Raw genomic sequence first — 18,700 nt, forward strand, 5'->3', positions numbered from 1 at the left:
TCTCTTCAGACTACTAGCAAAGATCGGATGTCCACCAAAGCTACTAAGTATCATCACCTCATTCCATGACAATATGAAAGGCACAATTCAGCATAGCGGCGCCTCATCAGACCCCTTTCCTATCCTGAGTGGCGTGAAACAGGGCTGTGTTCTCGCACCTACACTGTTTGGGATCTTCTTCTCCCTGCTGCTCTCACATGCGTTCAAGTCTTCAGATGAAGGAATTTTCCTCCACACAAGATCAGATGGCACGTTCTTCAGCCTTGCTCGTCTAAGAGCGAAGACCAAAGTACGGAAAGTCCTCATCAGGGAACTCCTCTTTGCTGACAATGCTGCATTAACATCCCACGCTGAAGAGTGTCTGCAGAGACTCATTGACAGGATTGCGGCTGCCTGCAACGAATTTGTGACCAACCATCAGCTTCAAGAAAACGAACAGCATGGGACAGGACGTCAGAAATGCTCCATCCATCAATATCGGCGACCATGCTCTGGAAGTGGTTCAAGAGTTCACCAACCTAGCCTCAACTATCACCAGTAACCTGTCTCTCGATGCAGAAATCAACAAGCCCATGGGAAAGGTTTCCACTGCTATGTCCAGACTGGCCAAAAGAGTGTGGGGAAATGGCGCACTGATACGGAACACAAAAGTCCGAGTATATCAAGCCTGTGTCCTCAGTACCTTGCTGTACGGCAGCGAGGCCTAGACAACGTACGTCAGCCAAGAGCAACGTCTCAATACATTTCATCTTCGCTGCCTCCAGAGAATCCTTGGCATCAGGTGGCAGGACCATATCCCCAACACAGAAGTCCTCAAGGCGGCCAACATCACCAGCATATACACCCTACTGAGCCAGTGGCGCTTGAGATGGCTTGGCCATGTGAGCTGCATGGAAGATGGCAGGATCCCCAAGGATACATTGTACAGCGAGCTCGTCACTGGTATCAGACCCACCGGCCATCCGTGTCTCTGCTTTAAAGACGTCTGCAAACATGACATGAAGTCCTGTGACATTGATCACAAGTCGTGGGAGTCAGTTGCCAGCGATCGCCAGAGCTGGTGGACAGCCATAAAGGCGGGGCTAAAGTGTTGCGAGTTGAAGAGACTTAACAGTTGGCAGGAAAAAAGACAGAAGCGCAAGGGGAGAGCCAACTGTGTAACAGCCCCGACAACCAATTTTATCTGCAGCACCTGTGGAAGAGTCTGTCACTCTAGAATTGGCCTTTTCGCCACTCCAGGCGCTGCTTCACAAACCACTGACCACCTCCAGGTCCTTACCCATTGTCTCTCGAGACAAGGAGGCCAAAGATGGATTCTCAGTAGCTACAGCTCGAGTGCTGGATACTGCTGAGCTTCCATTGAGGACACTTCAGATGTCTGTAGTGGATGACCCAGTTTGGCCCATCTGGCTCAGCAGCACTGAAAAGACACTGCAGAGTAGGTGGTGAGGGCACAGAATGTAGTCATCCTGAGAAAGGGCAGCAGGTGCCTCTCTATTGGGGCTGAGCTTTAACACTCCTATGGCTTTGCATAGAAACAGAGTGCCGGAGTGATATGATGCTGTAGAAACCCCTGTTGTTGCTGGGGCCTAGAGTCAAGATGTCAGCTGTTTTTGCTTCCAGAGCAGCATGGAAGCTGTCAGAGGCATGATAAGTAGTGCAGATCAAAACAGAAAGTTATAAAGAGACATAAACAGATTAAGTGAATGGGCAAAACTTGCAGTTGAGTTCAATGTAAATAAGTGTAAAGTCATTGCAAGGGATCCAAGGGGAAAAAACACATTTTCTAAATGGTGAAAAACTAGAAACTGTGGAAGAGCAAAAAGATTTGGGTGTCCAAGTGCAGAAATAACTAAAAGCTAGTGGACAGATACAAAAAGCACTTAAGACGGCTACTTGAATCTTTGCCATAATTTCTATACAAAGGGGAGAAAGTTACGTAGTTTATAGAGCCTTAGTCAGACCCCATCTGATGTACTGTTGTTCAGTTCTGGACATTGCATCTCAAGAAGGATATATTGCTTTTTGAGGGGGTACCATGCAGATTTACAAGAAAGATACCAGGGCTTAAAGGGATAAATTATGCAGACAAGTTGTATAAATGTGGCTTGTATTCCCTTAATTTGGTGAGAATTTGGAATTTGATGAGTGAGGGAAAAGGTACTGTTCTCAGGTGCCGTTTTTTAAAAAGGTGCCGTTTTTTAAAAAGGAGCGGTCCGATCGAGGGAATGGGAGACAGCAAGACCTGTTGGCATTAATTAAAATTAATAGTTTAAGCAAGGTATTAACTAGATTCTGAAAGAGGGAATAGTTTTTTTTCGAGCATGGATGGGCAGCTGAAACATTTTGTTTGCAATTCCTGTGCCATGTGGGGACCTCAGGACATTTCATGTGTCTTGGGGGATCATGAGCATAGAAAGTGTTGTCAGCTGCTTGAGCTTGAGCTCAAGGCTTCCGAGCTTGAGGGGCAGCTGGAATCACTGTGGAACATCAGGGAGGCTGAAGGTTCCTGAATCGTATGTTCTAGGAAGTGGCTACCCCAACAGGGAGATAGAGCTCAGGATAGTACTTGGGTGGCCATCCGGAAGCGTAGGAAGAGGTAGGAAGTGCAGGAGTCTTCGGGATGTGTGCCACTCTCAAATTGGTACTCAACATTGGAGTGATGACATCTTGAAGAATGCAGTCTAGACCAATGGCACCAATGGGCAAGGGACTGCACAGCAGTTGGTGGGGGTGGGTGGGGGAGGTCAGCAAGCGTAGAAATGCAGTCCTTACAGGTGATTCCATAGTTAGGGGCACATACAGGTGTTTTCATAAAAGTCATTGTGAGTCCTGCATGGTGTGTTGCCTCCCTGGTGCCAGGGTAAAGGACATCACGGAGACGGTGTCGAATATTCTGCAGGGCGAAGTGAGTGAGCCAGAAGTTGTGGTTCATGTTAGTACCAAAGACATAGAGAGGGCAGCTATTGAGGTCCGACAGTCAGACTTTCAGGAGTTAGGGAGGAGGTTAAAAAGTAGAAGATAGTAATCTCTGGATCACTCCCAGTGCCATGCACCAGCGAGAGTAGAAATAGGGAGGATCAATGAATGTGTGGCTTGAGGCATTGTACAGGAGGGAGGGCTTCATATTCCTGGGGCATTGGGACCAGTTCTGGGGCAGGAGGCACCTATTCGAAAGGGACGTCAACAGGACTGGGACCAATGCCCTCACAGGGAGGTTCACTAATGTGGTCGGGGAGGGTATAAACTAAATTGGCAGGGTGATGGGCACCAGCACATAGAAGTAGAAAAAAAGAATAAGGTGCATAAAGGAATAAGTGTTGGATAGTACGAGAGAGTACTAGATAGGAGCAGACTAAGAAGGATGCCAAAGAAGGTGGGTATGTGAGGAGGAAATGGGAGTAATGCAGGATTAGTATAAATGGGTGGCAGATTTAAAACAGAGATGAGGAGAAATTACTTCTCTCAAAGGGTCGTGAATCTGTGGAATTCACTATCCCAGAGTGCCGTGGATGCCGGGGCATTGGGTAGATTTAAGGAGGAGATAGACAGATTTTTAATTAGAAATGGGTTGAAGGGTTATGGAGAACGGGCAGGAAAGTGGAGTTGAGGCCAAGATGAGATGATCTTGATCGTATTGAATGGTGGAGCAGGCTTGAGGGGCTGAATTGCCTCCTCCTGCTCCTAGTTCTTATGTTCTTATTTTGGCACTTTCTTGTGTGTTTACCCTTTCTAAGCTTTAAGTCACAAAATTAAGTTACAGCTATGAGATTCCCATTATTGCTGTAAAGATGTACATGTTTTGTATCACCTAGAAAGGAGAATCTGCTTGAAGCTTCAAAGAAAATTGCTATTTTTTAAAATAAAACTACTTAGAATTTTGCATTAGTTTATATATTGGTGCTAGCGTACATTTCCTTATTTCATTTGCAAGAAGGCAATAATTCATCGAGTCTGTTGGTATAGTTATACATTCTGGAAAAATAATGTTGCATACTTCAAAATTGAGGTGCTTTGATAATGATGGCTATGAGAGCACAACATGAAGGTAACTGACTAGAGGGGAGCGCAGAGGCTGCCCTACTTCGTCTTGCTGTACTATTGAGCTTAGAATCGGTAGCAGCGTGTTCTCATGAACTCATCTTTTTATGCGGGTGTGAGGTGGAGTCAACCAGAGGCAATCTTTAAAGAATTCTAGGAAAGGGGTTTAAACTGCTATATGAAACAAAATGAAAAAACTATGACAAGCCACTTTCATAGTGTTGCTACCTGTCCTGCATGCACCTGTTTTATTTCCCCTCTGCAAGTAAGCGGCTTATGGACACAGCATTTAGAACGGCGGGGGAAGCGGGATAGATGGAACATCTCTATCGCAGTTAACAACAGATAAAGCTGAATTGACTTTATTTCAAAGGTGGCTATTTTATTGGAGAGTTCAACTTCCATTATTTTCTGGAGGACTTCAGCTATGATTTTTCTGATTCTATCCGTTTAACACTGAGAACTGCACACCCATGGACGGAGCTTTGAAATGTGCAACTTCTTTGTTGAATTTAATCGTCATCAGTCTAACTGCTGTTCCACTTGGTCCCCTTATGGCTTGCCTGAACACAGACTAAGGTAGAATTTCCTATGCCATCATAATATGGAAGTGATAGAAACTCGTTGGGTGAGGAATTTGGATCACAAATTGTGAGGAATTGTGACTGTCTGCAGACTGACATTAGAGGAGGAGGATGACTTCAGGAATATAGGAACAGGAGTAGACTATTCAATTCAATCATGACTGCTTTGTATCTTAACTTATTAATCTCAGTTTTGTAACTTTCAATTGACCTAGCCTGAGCAACATTTTAGGGAAAAGAGTTGCTGACTTCCACTGCCCGTTGTGTGAAGAATTGCTTCCTGATATCACCCCTAAAAGGCCTAACTTTAATTTTAAGTTTAGGTTTTAGACTCCTTCACTAGAGTCATAGAGTTATACAGCACAGAAACAGGCCCTTCAGCCCACCATGTTTGCGCTGGCCATCAAGCCTATCTATTCTAATCCCATTTTCCAGCACTTGTATGCTATGGCATTTCAAGTGCTCATCTAAATACTTCTTAAATGTTGTGAGGGTTCCAGCCTCTACCACCCCTTCAGGCAGGGTGTTCCAGATTCCAACCACCCTCTGGGTGAAAATATTTTTCCTCAAATCCCCTCTAAACCTCCCGCCCCTTACCTTAAATCTATGCCTCCTAGTTATTGACACCTCCGCTAAGGGAAAACGTTTCTTCCTATCTACCCTATCTATGCCCCTCATAATTGTGTATACCTCAATCAGGTCCCCCCTCAGCCTTCTCTGCTCTAAGGAAAACAGTCCTAGCCTGTCCGGTCTCTCTTCATAGCTGAAATGCTCCAGCCCAGGAAACAGCCTGGTGAATTTCCTCTGCACTCTCTCCAGTGCAATCACATCCTTTCTATAATGTGGCGACCAGAACTGTACACAGTACTCCAACTGTGGCCTAACTGGCGTTTTATACAGCTCCATCATAACCTCCCTGCTCTTATATTCAGTGCCTTGGCTAATAAAGGCAAGTATCCCATATGCCTTCCTAACCACCTTATCTATCTGTGCTGCTGCCTTCAGTGATCTATGGACAAGTACACCAAGGTTCCTCTGACCCTCTGTACTTCCTAGGGCCCTATCATCCATTGTATATTCCCTTGCCTTGTTAGTCCTCCCAAAATACATCACCTCACACTTCTCAGGATTAAGTTCCATTTGCCACTGCTCTGCCCATCTTACCAGCCCATCTATATCATCCTGTAATTCAAGGCTTTCTTCCTCACTATTTACGACACCACCAATTTTTGTGTCATCTGCGAACTTACTGATCGTACCTCCTATATTCACGTCTAAATCATTAACGTACACTAAAAACAGCAAGGGTCCCAGCACTGATCCCTGCGGTACACCACTGGTCATAGGCTTCCAATCGCAAAAACAACCCTCGACCATCACCCTCTGCCTCCTGCCACTAAGCCAATTTTGGATCCAATTTGCCAAATTGCCCTGGATCCCATGGGCTCTTATCGTCTTGACCAATCTCCCATGTGGGACCTTATCAAAAGCCTTCCTGAAGTCCATGTAGACTACATCAACTCTTTACCCTCATCTACAAACCTAGCCACCTCCTCGAAAAATTCAATCAGATTTGTTAGAGGCAATAGCTTATATCTACCCTGTCCACTCCTTTAATAATCATAGACACCTGAATTAGATCACCCCTTAATCTTCTGTACTCATAGGAATGCAAGGCTAGTCGATGCAACCAGTCCTCATATTTTAACCCTCTCAGTCTAGGCATCATTCTGGTGAATCTGCACTGCATCCGCTGCAAGGCCAATATATCCTTCCTGAGGTGTGGTACCCAGAACCAAATATAATAATCTATGTGGGGTCCAACTGAGCTTCATATAATTGTGGCATAACTTCCATCCCTTTTGTATTCCAGTCCCCTTGAGATAACGACCAATATTTCATTAGTCTTTATAATCATTTATGTTAGTTAGATGTCCTAAATTCTACCAGTTTTGCCTCAGTTTCCCCCTGTGCTTTGCACACCTGCATTAAATCCTGAAAGAAGTGAGACCCACCACTTTTTTGTATGTCTGTTTCTCTGTAACAATTACATTTTGAAGCTGAAAGTTTAAGTCTGGAATCTTTCAGATCTTCTTTTGTACACTTCAGCTGGTAGCATGCTGGGATGGGCACTGCAGTTGCACAAAAACAAAATGTTAATTTGCTGTTTACTTAGATTTTGGACAGAGTCGGGATCTGGGCCAGTTGACAAGCAAAAGTCTTGCCTTGCCCCCTTCCGGTGGTGTAGCAGCTCACCAAGACTTTCAGGGCTCGTAACTCCACAGTAACACTCTCACCTTGGTTTTGTTAACCTATGTTATTTTTAGCATCTCTAGTCCATTGGTTGACCTAAAGATGCACAAAATTTTTCTGATCATCAGAAAAATATGAAATTATTTTAGAGCTGTCTGACTCACAGATAATTATTGACAACTGTTCATTTTGGTATAATTCAGTAGCCATAATAGAATAACAACTTGCATTTATACAAGACCTTTAACGTGATTTAAAAAGTTCCAAGGCAGTTTGTAGGAGGGTAATCGGACAAAAATTGACAGCTGGTCAAAGAAGGAGACATCATGACAGCTGACCAAAAGCTTCGTCAATGAAGTAGGTTTTAAGGAGGGTCTTGAAGGAGAATAGAGGGGAGAGGTTTAGGGAGGGAATTTCAGAGTTTAGGGCCTAGACAGCTGAAGGCACACCTGCTATTGGTGAGACTAAGGAAGTGGGGGATGCATAGAGGCTGAAATTGAAGGAATACAGAGTTCCTGAAGGGTTGTAGAGCTGGAGAAAGTAACATATAGAGAGGGGTAAGGTCTTGGAGGGATTTGAACACAAAGATGAGAGTTTTAAAATTGAGGCACTGGTGGATCAGATATTAATGTAGGTCAGCAAGCACAGTGGTGATGGATGAACGAGACGTGGTGCAAGTTAGGATATGGGCATCAGAGTTTTGGATAAGCTTAAGTTTGTGGAAGGTGGAAATGGGAGGAGAGCATTAGAACAGTTGAGTCTGGAGTTAACATAAGCATGGATGGGGGTTTCAGCAGCAGATGGGCTGAGACAGATGGGTGATATTATGGAGCTGGAAGTAGGTGGTTTTGGTGAAATGGGGTTGGAAGCTCAGCTCTGAGTCAAATAGGATGCTGACGTTTGGAACAGCCTAGTTCAGCCTGAGAGAGTGGCCAGTGAGAGAGATGGAATTGGTGGATAAGGAATGGTGTTTTTGATGGGGGCAAAAGACAATGGTAGCAAGGGGAATAGTCAGGGTGGGAGAGAGTAAGGATTTTGCTGGGGTCAAGGGCACCAAAATAGAGATGAGGTTATGACTGAGCAGATTTGTAGCTGCAGAAGTTTCGGTGAATGGAAGATGAAAGTGCTGTTTTAAGTGACTTGGGGTAAGTTTTTTCCAGTGGCAGATGCAGAAACAGATAGGGTGGGAAGGGGGATGTGAGTGGAGGAAGATACAGAAAAGTGATCAGAGATGGCTTTTTGATTTAGACAACGGGAATAGAGGGGCCACATGAGATGCAAAGATCAAGAGGGTGGCCATTAGTAAGGGTAGGAGAGTTTCTATGGAGGGAGAGGTTAAGAGAGGACGGAAAGGCAGTGAACTCAGGAGAAAGTGAGTTAAGATGAAGATTGAAGTCACTCAGAGCAGAGGCTGAGGAAGAAAAGCGGTGAGAATATCTCAATGAGAAACTTAGCATTGGACTTGAGTGAGCAGTAGAGAAAAAGGTTTTTGAGCAAAAGGAAAGAGGTAGAAGAAGGAAGATAAGTTGCCAGAAGAGTTGGGTATGGGGGGATAGACCAAGGTGAGATATGATAATAAAGGTCACACCACCATCGCAGCAGTTTAGGTGAGGCATGTGGTGTAAGGGGGGAGGTGTCATCACCCTAGAAACACAGGGATTGGAATTACGCAGTGGGTTTCCCAAACATCTGCTGTAACAGCAGTGTAAGATCTGCGGAAACCTTGGAGAAACAGCATAAACGTGATTTTCATAGATCCTCCGCCAAGGTTATTCCGGATGATTGGGAGAGCCACTGTGGAAATTCAACCCCATTGTTCTTGTGGCTGCAATTATTTGTTCCTGGGCTTGCGTCTAGTCCTGGTGCTATAGAAAAGAAAGAACTTACATCAACGTAGCACTGTATCATATTCCCAGAATATTGCAACCCATTTGAAAGCCAAAGAATTATTTTAAGAAGTGTAGTTACTGTGCAATATATGCAGCTTTGGCACCCAATTTGCGCACAGCAAGGCCTTAAAACAGCAAATATCAAATGAAATATAGCTGTTTAATGTGTATTTGGTGGTTGTTCGAGAGACGAATCTTGGCTACAATATTGGGAGAACACTTTGCTCTTTAAATATTGCCATGGCACTATTTAGTTTATGTTAATTAGCAGTTGGAACCTTGATTTAATGTCTCATTCCAAAGATAACACCTCTGACAATGCTACACTCCCTCAGCACAGTACTCTAGTGTCAGTCTAATGCATGTACTCAAGTACTGGAGTGGAGGTTGATACCTTGACCTTCTGACTCAGAACCCAGATATTACTCACTGAGCCACAATCACCATTATGATTTTCTGTATTTGGGAAATATTTAAAAAAACAGTGCAGTGAGAGTAATTAGATGTTCTGATTATCCTATGCTTTTGTCTTTCTGGGTGAGAGTATGTAAGAGAGAGAGATTCTGGTCTCTGATATCATCTGATCTTTTCTGCTTCAGGGTATAGCCCCAAGGTTGGAATTCTCTACAACTTCAATAATCAAAGAATGTCCACTTGACCTTACACACATAGAATATGAGGTGAGCATTGCATTGATTAATTGTATTGCAGGTAAAATAGGCTTTTCAGGTTCACAATACTGGTTTAATTTTTTTAATTGATTGAGCTTTATACAGTTTGTGCTGAAGATGGAGTAACATTTTAATTCAGCATTTCTTATACATCTAATCTCAACTGTAACAATATAAGCTGTTAGTATCTGTATCTTAACTGTGAATTACTCAAATGGTTTCACTGTAAATAGCAAAATAGTTTTAGCATAATTTTGCAGTTGGGCTGGATTTTGCAGTAGAAGTAACAGTGAGATTAACAGCACTTACTGATATTTATGTGGAAAGTAAACAGTAATTTCCTGTGACCACACATGTACAGTTAAACATGGAAATCAGGAGATTGCTGTCTGTGATGCCCTGGTCCTCCAGAAGCTGCATGATAATGGTATCTCGTGGAGAGGCTCACCATTCAAATATATTGAATGGCGTGAAGTTGATGTATTTACCTGATAGATACACACTAAACCCGCCAGAAAAAGTTAGGGCTTGTCTATTCCAGCGTAAGTACCCTTTTGATGACATGATAAATCTTAATTACTGTCAAACAACCTCTCTGGCACTGAAACTTTAGCTTGATTAATGTGGCATCTCATTGCTTCAGATTTTAATTATTGATGGAGATATGAATTTTTAAAAATCTTTTTCTTTCCATCTCTTTTATGACACTCTCTAAATCCAATACTTCTCTTCCTCTGTTTATTTTGCTTTCTGTACCTGATTTGACATTGAATCAATATTATAACTGACATTTGCTGGTTCAGATTTTGCACTACTCATTAACAATTTTTCAATCTGGCACACAGTTCTCACAGCACCCAGATGCTCTGTGGAGGGTGCTGCACCATTTGGATAGTTGGCAGGAATTTCTAGTCCAAAAGCCTATAGAAAGTCTGTGTGCAAATGTAACAAACGGCTATTCACTGCTACCTCCAAAATCCAGCCCAGTCAGTTTAATGAGCTGTGCAAAAGTTGAAATCTTGTTTATGTAGTTCATATTGCTTCCTGCCTAAAAGATTTTAGCTGCTGCTGAGGTCCAGTATTCCCTCTAAACTGTGCAGGTGCGTAGCTGCGGAGCAATCAAGAATGCATCATGCAGGGAACAAAGAGTCCATGCACAAGCAACATTCCCTTGAAGAAGTGCACATTCACGGCCATGTGTTTATCTTAAAGGGGCCAGGCAATGCAACAAACCAGGCACACACAGCAAAAAGAAATGAGAGGGATCACTGCTGGGCTCTATTTATATTCTCTTTTTACAGCCATTACCTCCTGAAACTTATCTGATTTTCCACCACACACCACGGCCAGAATTTTATGTCCCCCAAACGAGCAGACTGGTGGTGGGTGGGGGCATAAAATTGAGTGGGAGGCGGGGGAGCCGTTCCTGACCCCCTCCCGCCCCTGCTGCAATTATACGCGGGGCGGCGGCGATGAGAAATGGCCTGCCCAATCCAGGCCAATCAGTGCCCTTAAGTGGCCAATTAACTGGCACTTAAGTGCCTCCTCCCGCCGCCACGGGTATTTTACTCTTGGCTGCCAGACATCAAAGGCCTCAAGAACCCCGCCTGGTAACACCAGGCGGCCTTCTTGTGGGCTGGGGTCGGGGGTCCTCCTGGTCAGGCATCCTGTGCCCACGGGGGGGCACCCCTGAACCCCACCTGCCCCCAACGCACAACTCTCCTTCCCGCCCCCACCCCTCTCATAACTGACTGCCCTTGCCTCGCTGGGGCCTGGTCCTCGGCGAGGCCCTAAAAACTTACCTCCTTTCTCAGGTCGTCCTTCCCCTTCTTCCTGAAGCTGGCCGCTCCTGGTGGCGCTGCTGGAACGAAGAGCTGCCAGCCTGCTGATTGACTGGCGGCTCCATTAGGCGGGACTTCCTGCCTGAAGGAGATGGAAGTCCTGCCGATGACCAATTAAGGGCCTGGGTGCGAAAAATCCCGGCCTGGCTCCCCAGAACTGGCAGAGGCAGGCTCACTACCGACCTTTGGCTGGTGGGCGGGGCCTCCCGCCCAACGTAAAATTCTGGCCCACATGTACTCTGAGAGCCAATCTAGATGGTCTTTAAGTTGCTGCACCAGGGGAATACTTGTCATGACTATGCTGTCTGGGGAACTCAACTGAAGGCTTCCTAAACGGTGGCACATATAACGCAGCTCCCTCTGAGAATGATAGCTTGTTCTCAGAAAGTTCAATCTTGTGACAAGTTAACCCTTTCTGCTACTTCCATTAACAAACCTAAGTACAGAAAAATATGCAATATGGAAGGGGAAGCACAGCTTCCTTGAACGTCAGCACCATCAAGGTCCAGGTCTGGAGCAACGATAAAGTCAGTGCACTGGGGTTAGCACAATTATCTTCCCCCTGCACCACCACCACCCCCACCCCTGCCCTTTACTGCAATAATTTAAAAGGGGAGACAAATGGAAAATGTTAGGGAGTTAGAATAAAAGGTGCAATGAAGTTGAGCCATACATCACCCAATGCCAGGTCAATTCATAGCACAAAAAGAAAGTGGTGAAGGGTAGGTTGCAGTTTATTCACTCAAAGCTTAAGAATACAATTGGCATATCTGCCTATAATTAATGTAGGACACCACTATAGGCCAGAACAATAGAATGATTAAAGTCTGAATACCACCACCAACAGTTAAAAGTTTATCATCATTTAAAAAATATTCTGTTTCTATTCTTCCTGCCAAAGTGAACAACTTCACATTTCCCTACATTATACTCCATCTGTCGTCTTATTGCCCAATCACTTAACTTGTCTAGTATAAAATCAAAATACTGTGGATGCTGGAAATCTGAAATAAAAACACGAAACGCTGGAAATACTCAGCAGGTCTGGCAGCATCTGTGGAGAGAGAAGCAGAGTTAACGTTTCAGGTCAGTGACTCTTAACTTGTCTATAGCTGTTTGCAGGCTCTTTGTAACCTTCTCACAGTGCAATTTCCTACCTAGCTTTGTATCAAGAAACTTGGATACATTACATTTGCTCCCTTCATCTAAGTCATTGACAGAGATTGCAAGTATCTGAGGCCCCAGCACTGATCCTTGCAGCACCGCACTAGTAACAGCCTGCCAACTTGGAAATGACCCGTTTATTCCTACTCTCTATTTTCTATCTTTTGACCAATCTTCTAACCTAACTAATATGTTATCCCAAACCCCACGAGCCCATATCTTGTGCAACAACCTTTCATGTGACATCTTATCAAATGCCTTTTGAAAATCCAAATATACTACCAACACCAGGTCCCTTTATCTACCCTGCTAGTTACATCCTAAAAAAACTCTAATAGATTTGCCAAGCACAATTTCCCTTTCATAAAACCATGTTGACACTGCCTAATCATATTATGATGCTCTAAATGCCCTGTTACCACTTCCTTCTTAATGAATTCCAGCATATTCCTGACGACTAATGTCAGGTTAACTTGCACGAGTTCCCTGTTTTCTCTTTCCCTTGTTTCTTGAATAGTGGGGGCAAATTTTACAGACTGCCCAACGCTGGGGGTCGTGGCAGGAGAGTGGGCCGGAAAATGCCTGTGGGAGAGGCTTGCAACGGACCTCGACACCGGGAAGACCCAGCTTGATATTGCCAGCGGCGGTGAAGCCTCATGGTGGTTCCCCACCCCCCGCCATTCGGCGACGGGAGCCCAATTTAATGATGTAAATTAATTTAAATAAATGAATAAATTACCATCCCGCTCCCGCCTTCTGTCCTGGTGCAATATTGGTGCCAGAGCCAGCGTCCTTGCGCCTTCTGATCCCCATCTGGGGATCCGAGACGGAACACTAGTGGGAAGAGGGAGTAGGTAAGTTTCTCTGCAGGGGTGGGGAGCGGGGTCACATTCATCTCATTGGTGTAGGGGATGGTGGGAAGGGGTAAAGTGGAAAGTTGATGCACTTTGGGGGGTGGGGGGCAAGGTCAGGTGCACAAGTTGAGTGTTTTGGGGTGGGGGAGAGGGCAGGTAATTAAATCTATGGTTGTTTGAGGGGGGTGGGAGAGGGGCAAAATCATTTTAGTCAATTTTTTCAGATTACTCTGTCTTTAAATATTAAAATTGAAATGTAGGGCTCGAAGACCTTTAAAAATGGCGTTAGCGCCTGTGCAAAGGCAGCTGATGCCATTGCCGAGGACAGACCACCCGCCCACTCCATGTCATCAGGGTGGGCAGTCCGCCCCGGCAATTTAATTGAGCCACCGCACTTAATAGAATGGCAGCTCCGTGACGTGTGGCCTGCACAGGCGGACCGCCATTGTTTGCGTCCGTCGCCGATTGCGTCGGCGGAAGTATAAATCCCAGCCTGTGGTGTTACATTTACTATCTTCCAATCCAGTATCCAGAATTTTGGAAGATCACAGTCAGTGTTCCCACTACCTCTGCAGGCACCTCTTTTAGAACCCTAGAATGTAGACCCAGGGGATTTTTTGGTATTTTAGTACCATTAATTTCTCCAACACTTTTTCTTTACTAATATTAATTACTTTAAGTTCCTCACTCTCATTAGCATTTTGGTTTCCCACTATTTCTGGTATGTTTTTGTGTCTTCTATTATGAAGACAGACTTAAAATATTTATTTAACTTTTTAAATGGACTCCATATCTTTCAACCATTTTGGGGGTAAGAGAGAATCGTAATTGAACGATATGTCCAAAACAAATTTTTTGATCTCTAACAAAGGATTTGTATATTTTTTTAGGGTAGTGGTTATTTTACTGGATTAATAATCCAAAGAATGTGAGTTCAAATTCTACCACTGCAGTATGAGAATTGAATACAGTTTCAAAAAATCAGGTTTTGTCAGAAAAATCCAGCTAATTCTCCAGTGTCTTTTAGGGAAAGAAACCTGATATGGCTGATATGGTCCCACACCATATGTGGTTGACGTTTAAAGTGCCCTCTGAAGTCACTTAATTGTATCAAATTGCTAGAAAGATAAACAAGAATCAAACAGGATGGACTTAGGCACACCAAGTCCAGTCAACCCGACAAAGCCTCACTAACATTTGGGGACTTTTGCCAAAGTTGGGAGAGCCATCCCATAGATTAGTCTGATGTAGTCTGATGTAGGCAGCTTCACAGCATTGTACCGATTAGCCATTGTAGACACCTCCATCACCATCCCTTAGTATGTCCTGTCCCACTGACAGAACAGACTGACCAGAAGTGGGCACAGTTGTGTACAGCAGCGGGTCCCTAGGAGTCCTCAAAATTGATTCTCATGGCTTCAGGTCAAACATGGCTAAGGAAACATTATGATTTCCACCTTTCGCCCTAGTACTCCACCATGTTGAGTACCACTTGGAAGAAGCACTGAGGGAACATGGGAACTGAATGTACTCCAGGTGAGGGATTTCAATATCCATCGCCAGGAGTGGCTCAATGCTACCACCACTGACCGAGCTAGCCAGTTCTGAAGGGTGCAGCTGCCAGACTGGGTTGCAGCGTGGTGAGAGAGCCAACACTAGGAATATCCTATTTCACATTTTCCTCACTAATCTACCTGTCACAGATGCATCTGGCCATGACAGCATTGGTAGGAGTGACCACTGCACAATTCTTGTGGAGACTGAGTCCTCTCTTCACACTGAGGGGAAATACCACCGTGCTAAAATGGGATAGATTCAGAACATATCTAGCAGCTCAAAACTGGGCATCCATGAGGTGTTGTGGGCCATCACCAGCAGCAGAATTGTATATCACCACAATCTGTAACCTCATCTCCCAGCATATCCCTCACTCCTCCATAACCGTGATCAACCCTAGTTCAATGAACAGTGTCGAAGAGCATGCCAGAGCAGCACCAGTCATGCCAGAAAATAAGATGGCAACCTGCTAGAGCTACAACATAGGACTACAAGCATGCCCAACAGGGAATGCAGCATGCTATTGACAGAGCTAAGTGATCCCATAACCAACTGATCATGTAAAAGCTTTGTAACTCTGCTACATCCAGTGGTGGACAATTAAGCAACTAACTAGGCTCCATGAACATCACTATCCTCAAGAATGGTGGATCCCAGCACAAGTGCAAAACACCAGGCTGAAGCACTTGCAGCCTACTTCATTCAGAACTGGCGAGTGGATGCTCTTTCTCTGCCTTTTCCTGTCCCCAGCATTGCAGATCCCAGTCTTCAGTGACTTGAACCACTTGACTTCAAGAAACAGTGCTGAAGTTCTATGCTCGAGCATTAGCTGCACGCCTAGCTGAACTGTTCCAGTACAGCTACAATGTTGGCATCTACCTGACAATGTGAAAAATTGACCAGGTATGTTCTTTCCACATAAGAAAGACAAATCAAACCCAGCCAGGTACCACTCTATCATCCTATCCTAATTGTCAGCAAAGTGATGGCTGGCAGCGTTAACAGTACTGTCAAGCGGTACTTCTGGCTCATAATGAGCAGTCACTTACTTTCTGGAATATTGTCGGTTTATAAGGCCACTTAACACCAGAAATATGTGTGCTATGTGGTCGAATTTCTAAACCAGTATAAACTAACAAAATTCTGCTCATGCACGAGTCATGACAGGGTATCGGCCATGAAGTGACAATGGTGCACTGGCAGCAGCATCAGCTAAATTCCTGGCAGTAGTTTAGAAAGCACTCTACAATTGGGCAACCTCTCCCATTTGATATCATGCCAATTCAATTTTCTTTTCTTACTTTTTTTCCTGTTTTATCTTCCTATAGTTCTTTTGCTTCTTTCCCTTATTCTTTTCATAAAACCTTTTCCTCCGTCTCCTTTTCATTCTTATTTCTCCTGCTCTGTCTTTCTTTGCATGGAGGGGAAGACATGCAAGTTTGAAAGAGCCTGATCAACACAACACAGGAAGAAATGGAAAATTAATTGTTTCTTTCTAACTTTTCCTTTTCATTTCTTGCTTTTTTTCCCCTGTTCTCTTAATGCCACTTGCACTTCTTCATTCTCTTTTTCTGGAGGAATTATGTGCAGAGGTGTGGGATCAAAAGGAGGTGGAGAATTTCCGCTATGTTTTTTTAAAAATTAAACAAAGTTTCTTGTAAACATTGTGCCTGTGTTACTGTATATTAAGCACAATCATTAAGGAGGGGAGCCCCAAAAATAAGTGATCTGCAAGCACTGATTGTGCATGAACCTATTTGTAATAGATCCTGTCAAATGTGATTTTCTTTAAAACATGGACTTCCATCAGGTTTCCAAAAAGTGAAATGCGAAAGCATTTTTGATTATTTTTATTTTTCTACCAATGCAATTCTATTATCAAATTATACAGTGATTCTTTTCAAATGCAATGAACACAATTTTTAGTGTTTTGCTTATCCTGGAGGAAGAAAACTATTACTGTCTAAAATCTCATTTTTCTTGCTTATGTGATTTGACTTTTACTTGAATATCTGAACTGGGTATGTTCTAAAATTTTCCTCTCTTTTCAAAGGTATTTGTTTATTGTATAGATTGTGTCATGGTTTATAATACTCCACAGTGATTTGTGAAGTTCTTTTTGATTGATTTATTAATGTCATCATGAAAAAATATTCTTGCAACTTCTTTGTTTAGGAAGATGATGTGAAGTTGGAACTACAATCCACCCCAGTCAGAAAATCCATGACAAAATCATCAAAGCGAAAAACTTGCCTTGCAGAATGCCCCGTAGAGTTCAGAAATGATAACAGCTACAAACAGCCCACAATGGCATCTCAGACACGGTCTCTATCACCATATACCAAAAGACGGATGGCAGCGCTCTCAGAGGATGCCAATCAGAGACTCGCACACCTGAACCTCGGACCTTATCAATTTAAAAAGGAAACAGATAACAAACCTCCATTTGTAATAAGACATGTACGTGTCTGGAGAAAATCTTTTAGATGAACAAAAGGTCTGGTGAACAGTCATTGACCTGAAATGTTAAACCTATATTGTGAGGTGAAGTTTCATTTACCAATCCGCTGAGAGTTTTAACTCCATAATGTGTGCCCTTTTGTCCTTGACAGGTTCCCTGATGGAAGACAGAACTACGGAGGAGGCTGCAGGACTAGTTGGTCGGATCACCAACCCAGGGAGTGTGAGGGTGCGGGGTGGTGGGTGGAGGTGTCCAATCCCAGTAGGTCTCCAATCTCAGTAGATGTCCAATTCCTCACCTGGGAGGCGGGGCAGCTTTTGTATGGGGGTAGTCTGACGCTTGAGAGGCTGGGAGGAAGTACTCCTGCTTTTCCTGGGCCACAAGGAGTGCTGTGAAGGCCCTTGCCTTCTCTCCGAGGTCGTCCTTGCTGCAGCTGCTAGGTTTCCCAAGGTTCGGGAAACCTGGCCATCCACACTTGGGGCTAAATTTTACCAGGCCTCTAGCCATGGGCTGGGAGGCAGAAGGGGCCACAAAATGGCAGGTGAAGGTGGTGGAGTGCCCGTTGGCTTCCTGACACCATGGAATTTTATCAGTGGCAGGGAAGGTGGAGGACAGCCTTCCTGTCCAGTGACCAATTGAGGCCCTTAAGTGTCCCATTAAGGGCCTCTTAGTGCTTTCGCTGGCATTTTGCCAATGGCTGGTGGGCCCCCTGCCGCATGGGGAGGCTGCCCAGTAAAACCAGGCGGCCTCCTTATGGGCTGGGGTGTGGGGGTCCCTCCCGACCCACGGAGCGGCCTCCTGGTGGTAATGGCCACCCCTTCAGAAATCCCCCTGCACCCGCACCAACCCCTTGCCAGGGTTTGCCTGATTGGCCCTGGCAATCCCCAACCTCATCCAACACTGAGTCTCCCGGCTGGTTGCAGTCCCAGTAATTGCCACTGTTCCCAGTGGCGCTGCTGAGACTGAAGAGCTGTCAGCCCTCCTATTGGCCGGCAGTTCTTGGAGGTGCTTCCTGGGAGCGGGTTGGCTGCCTACCCGTTGTCTTGCCTCAGTAAAATCTGGAAGTTGACAGGTTGGAACCAGCTTCTCAGCGCACTCAGAATTTTTGCCCATTTAACCACCCTCCCACCCGCCAACCCAAACCCACCAGCTCACCCATGTTAATATACCCACCCCCACCATTTCTCTTCCCACAGTTGCTGCCTGACCTGTTGAGCATTTCCAGCATTTTCTGCTTTTGTTTCAGATTTCCAGCATTCACAGTATTTTGTTAATTTAAGTGAAACTCAGTTTCATGTACAAATAATACATGGGTCCACTGTCTAGCATTTGTAAATGTTTTCATATTTTCAGCTATTATTTTAAGCCTATTGTGGAGTAATGCA

At 44.5% G+C, this 18,700-nt stretch overlaps 1 protein-coding gene across 10 annotated transcripts in view; it reads left to right on the forward strand.

Moving 5' to 3' along the window:
• Positions 1–18,700, forward strand: part of spata6 (spermatogenesis associated 6) — a 150,018-nt gene that overhangs the window by 62,736 nt on the left and 68,582 nt on the right. For all 10 annotated transcript variants that reach the window (XR_010975507.1, XM_068037157.1, XM_068037161.1 and 7 more), the window contains 2 exons: positions 9,367–9,447; positions 17,030–17,314. Coding sequence is in view for 9 of the 10 variants with exons in the window: in XM_068037157.1 (XP_067893258.1) it covers positions 9,367–9,447; positions 17,030–17,314 (366 nt within the window). In the remaining variant the exon portion in view is untranslated. The remainder of the gene's footprint in view (positions 1–9,366; positions 9,448–17,029; positions 17,315–18,700) is intronic.

This window comes from Heterodontus francisci, chromosome 8 (genome assembly GCF_036365525.1).
Source record: "Heterodontus francisci isolate sHetFra1 chromosome 8, sHetFra1.hap1, whole genome shotgun sequence".
In the NCBI taxonomy this organism is placed as follows: Eukaryota; Metazoa; Chordata; class Chondrichthyes; order Heterodontiformes; family Heterodontidae; genus Heterodontus; species Heterodontus francisci.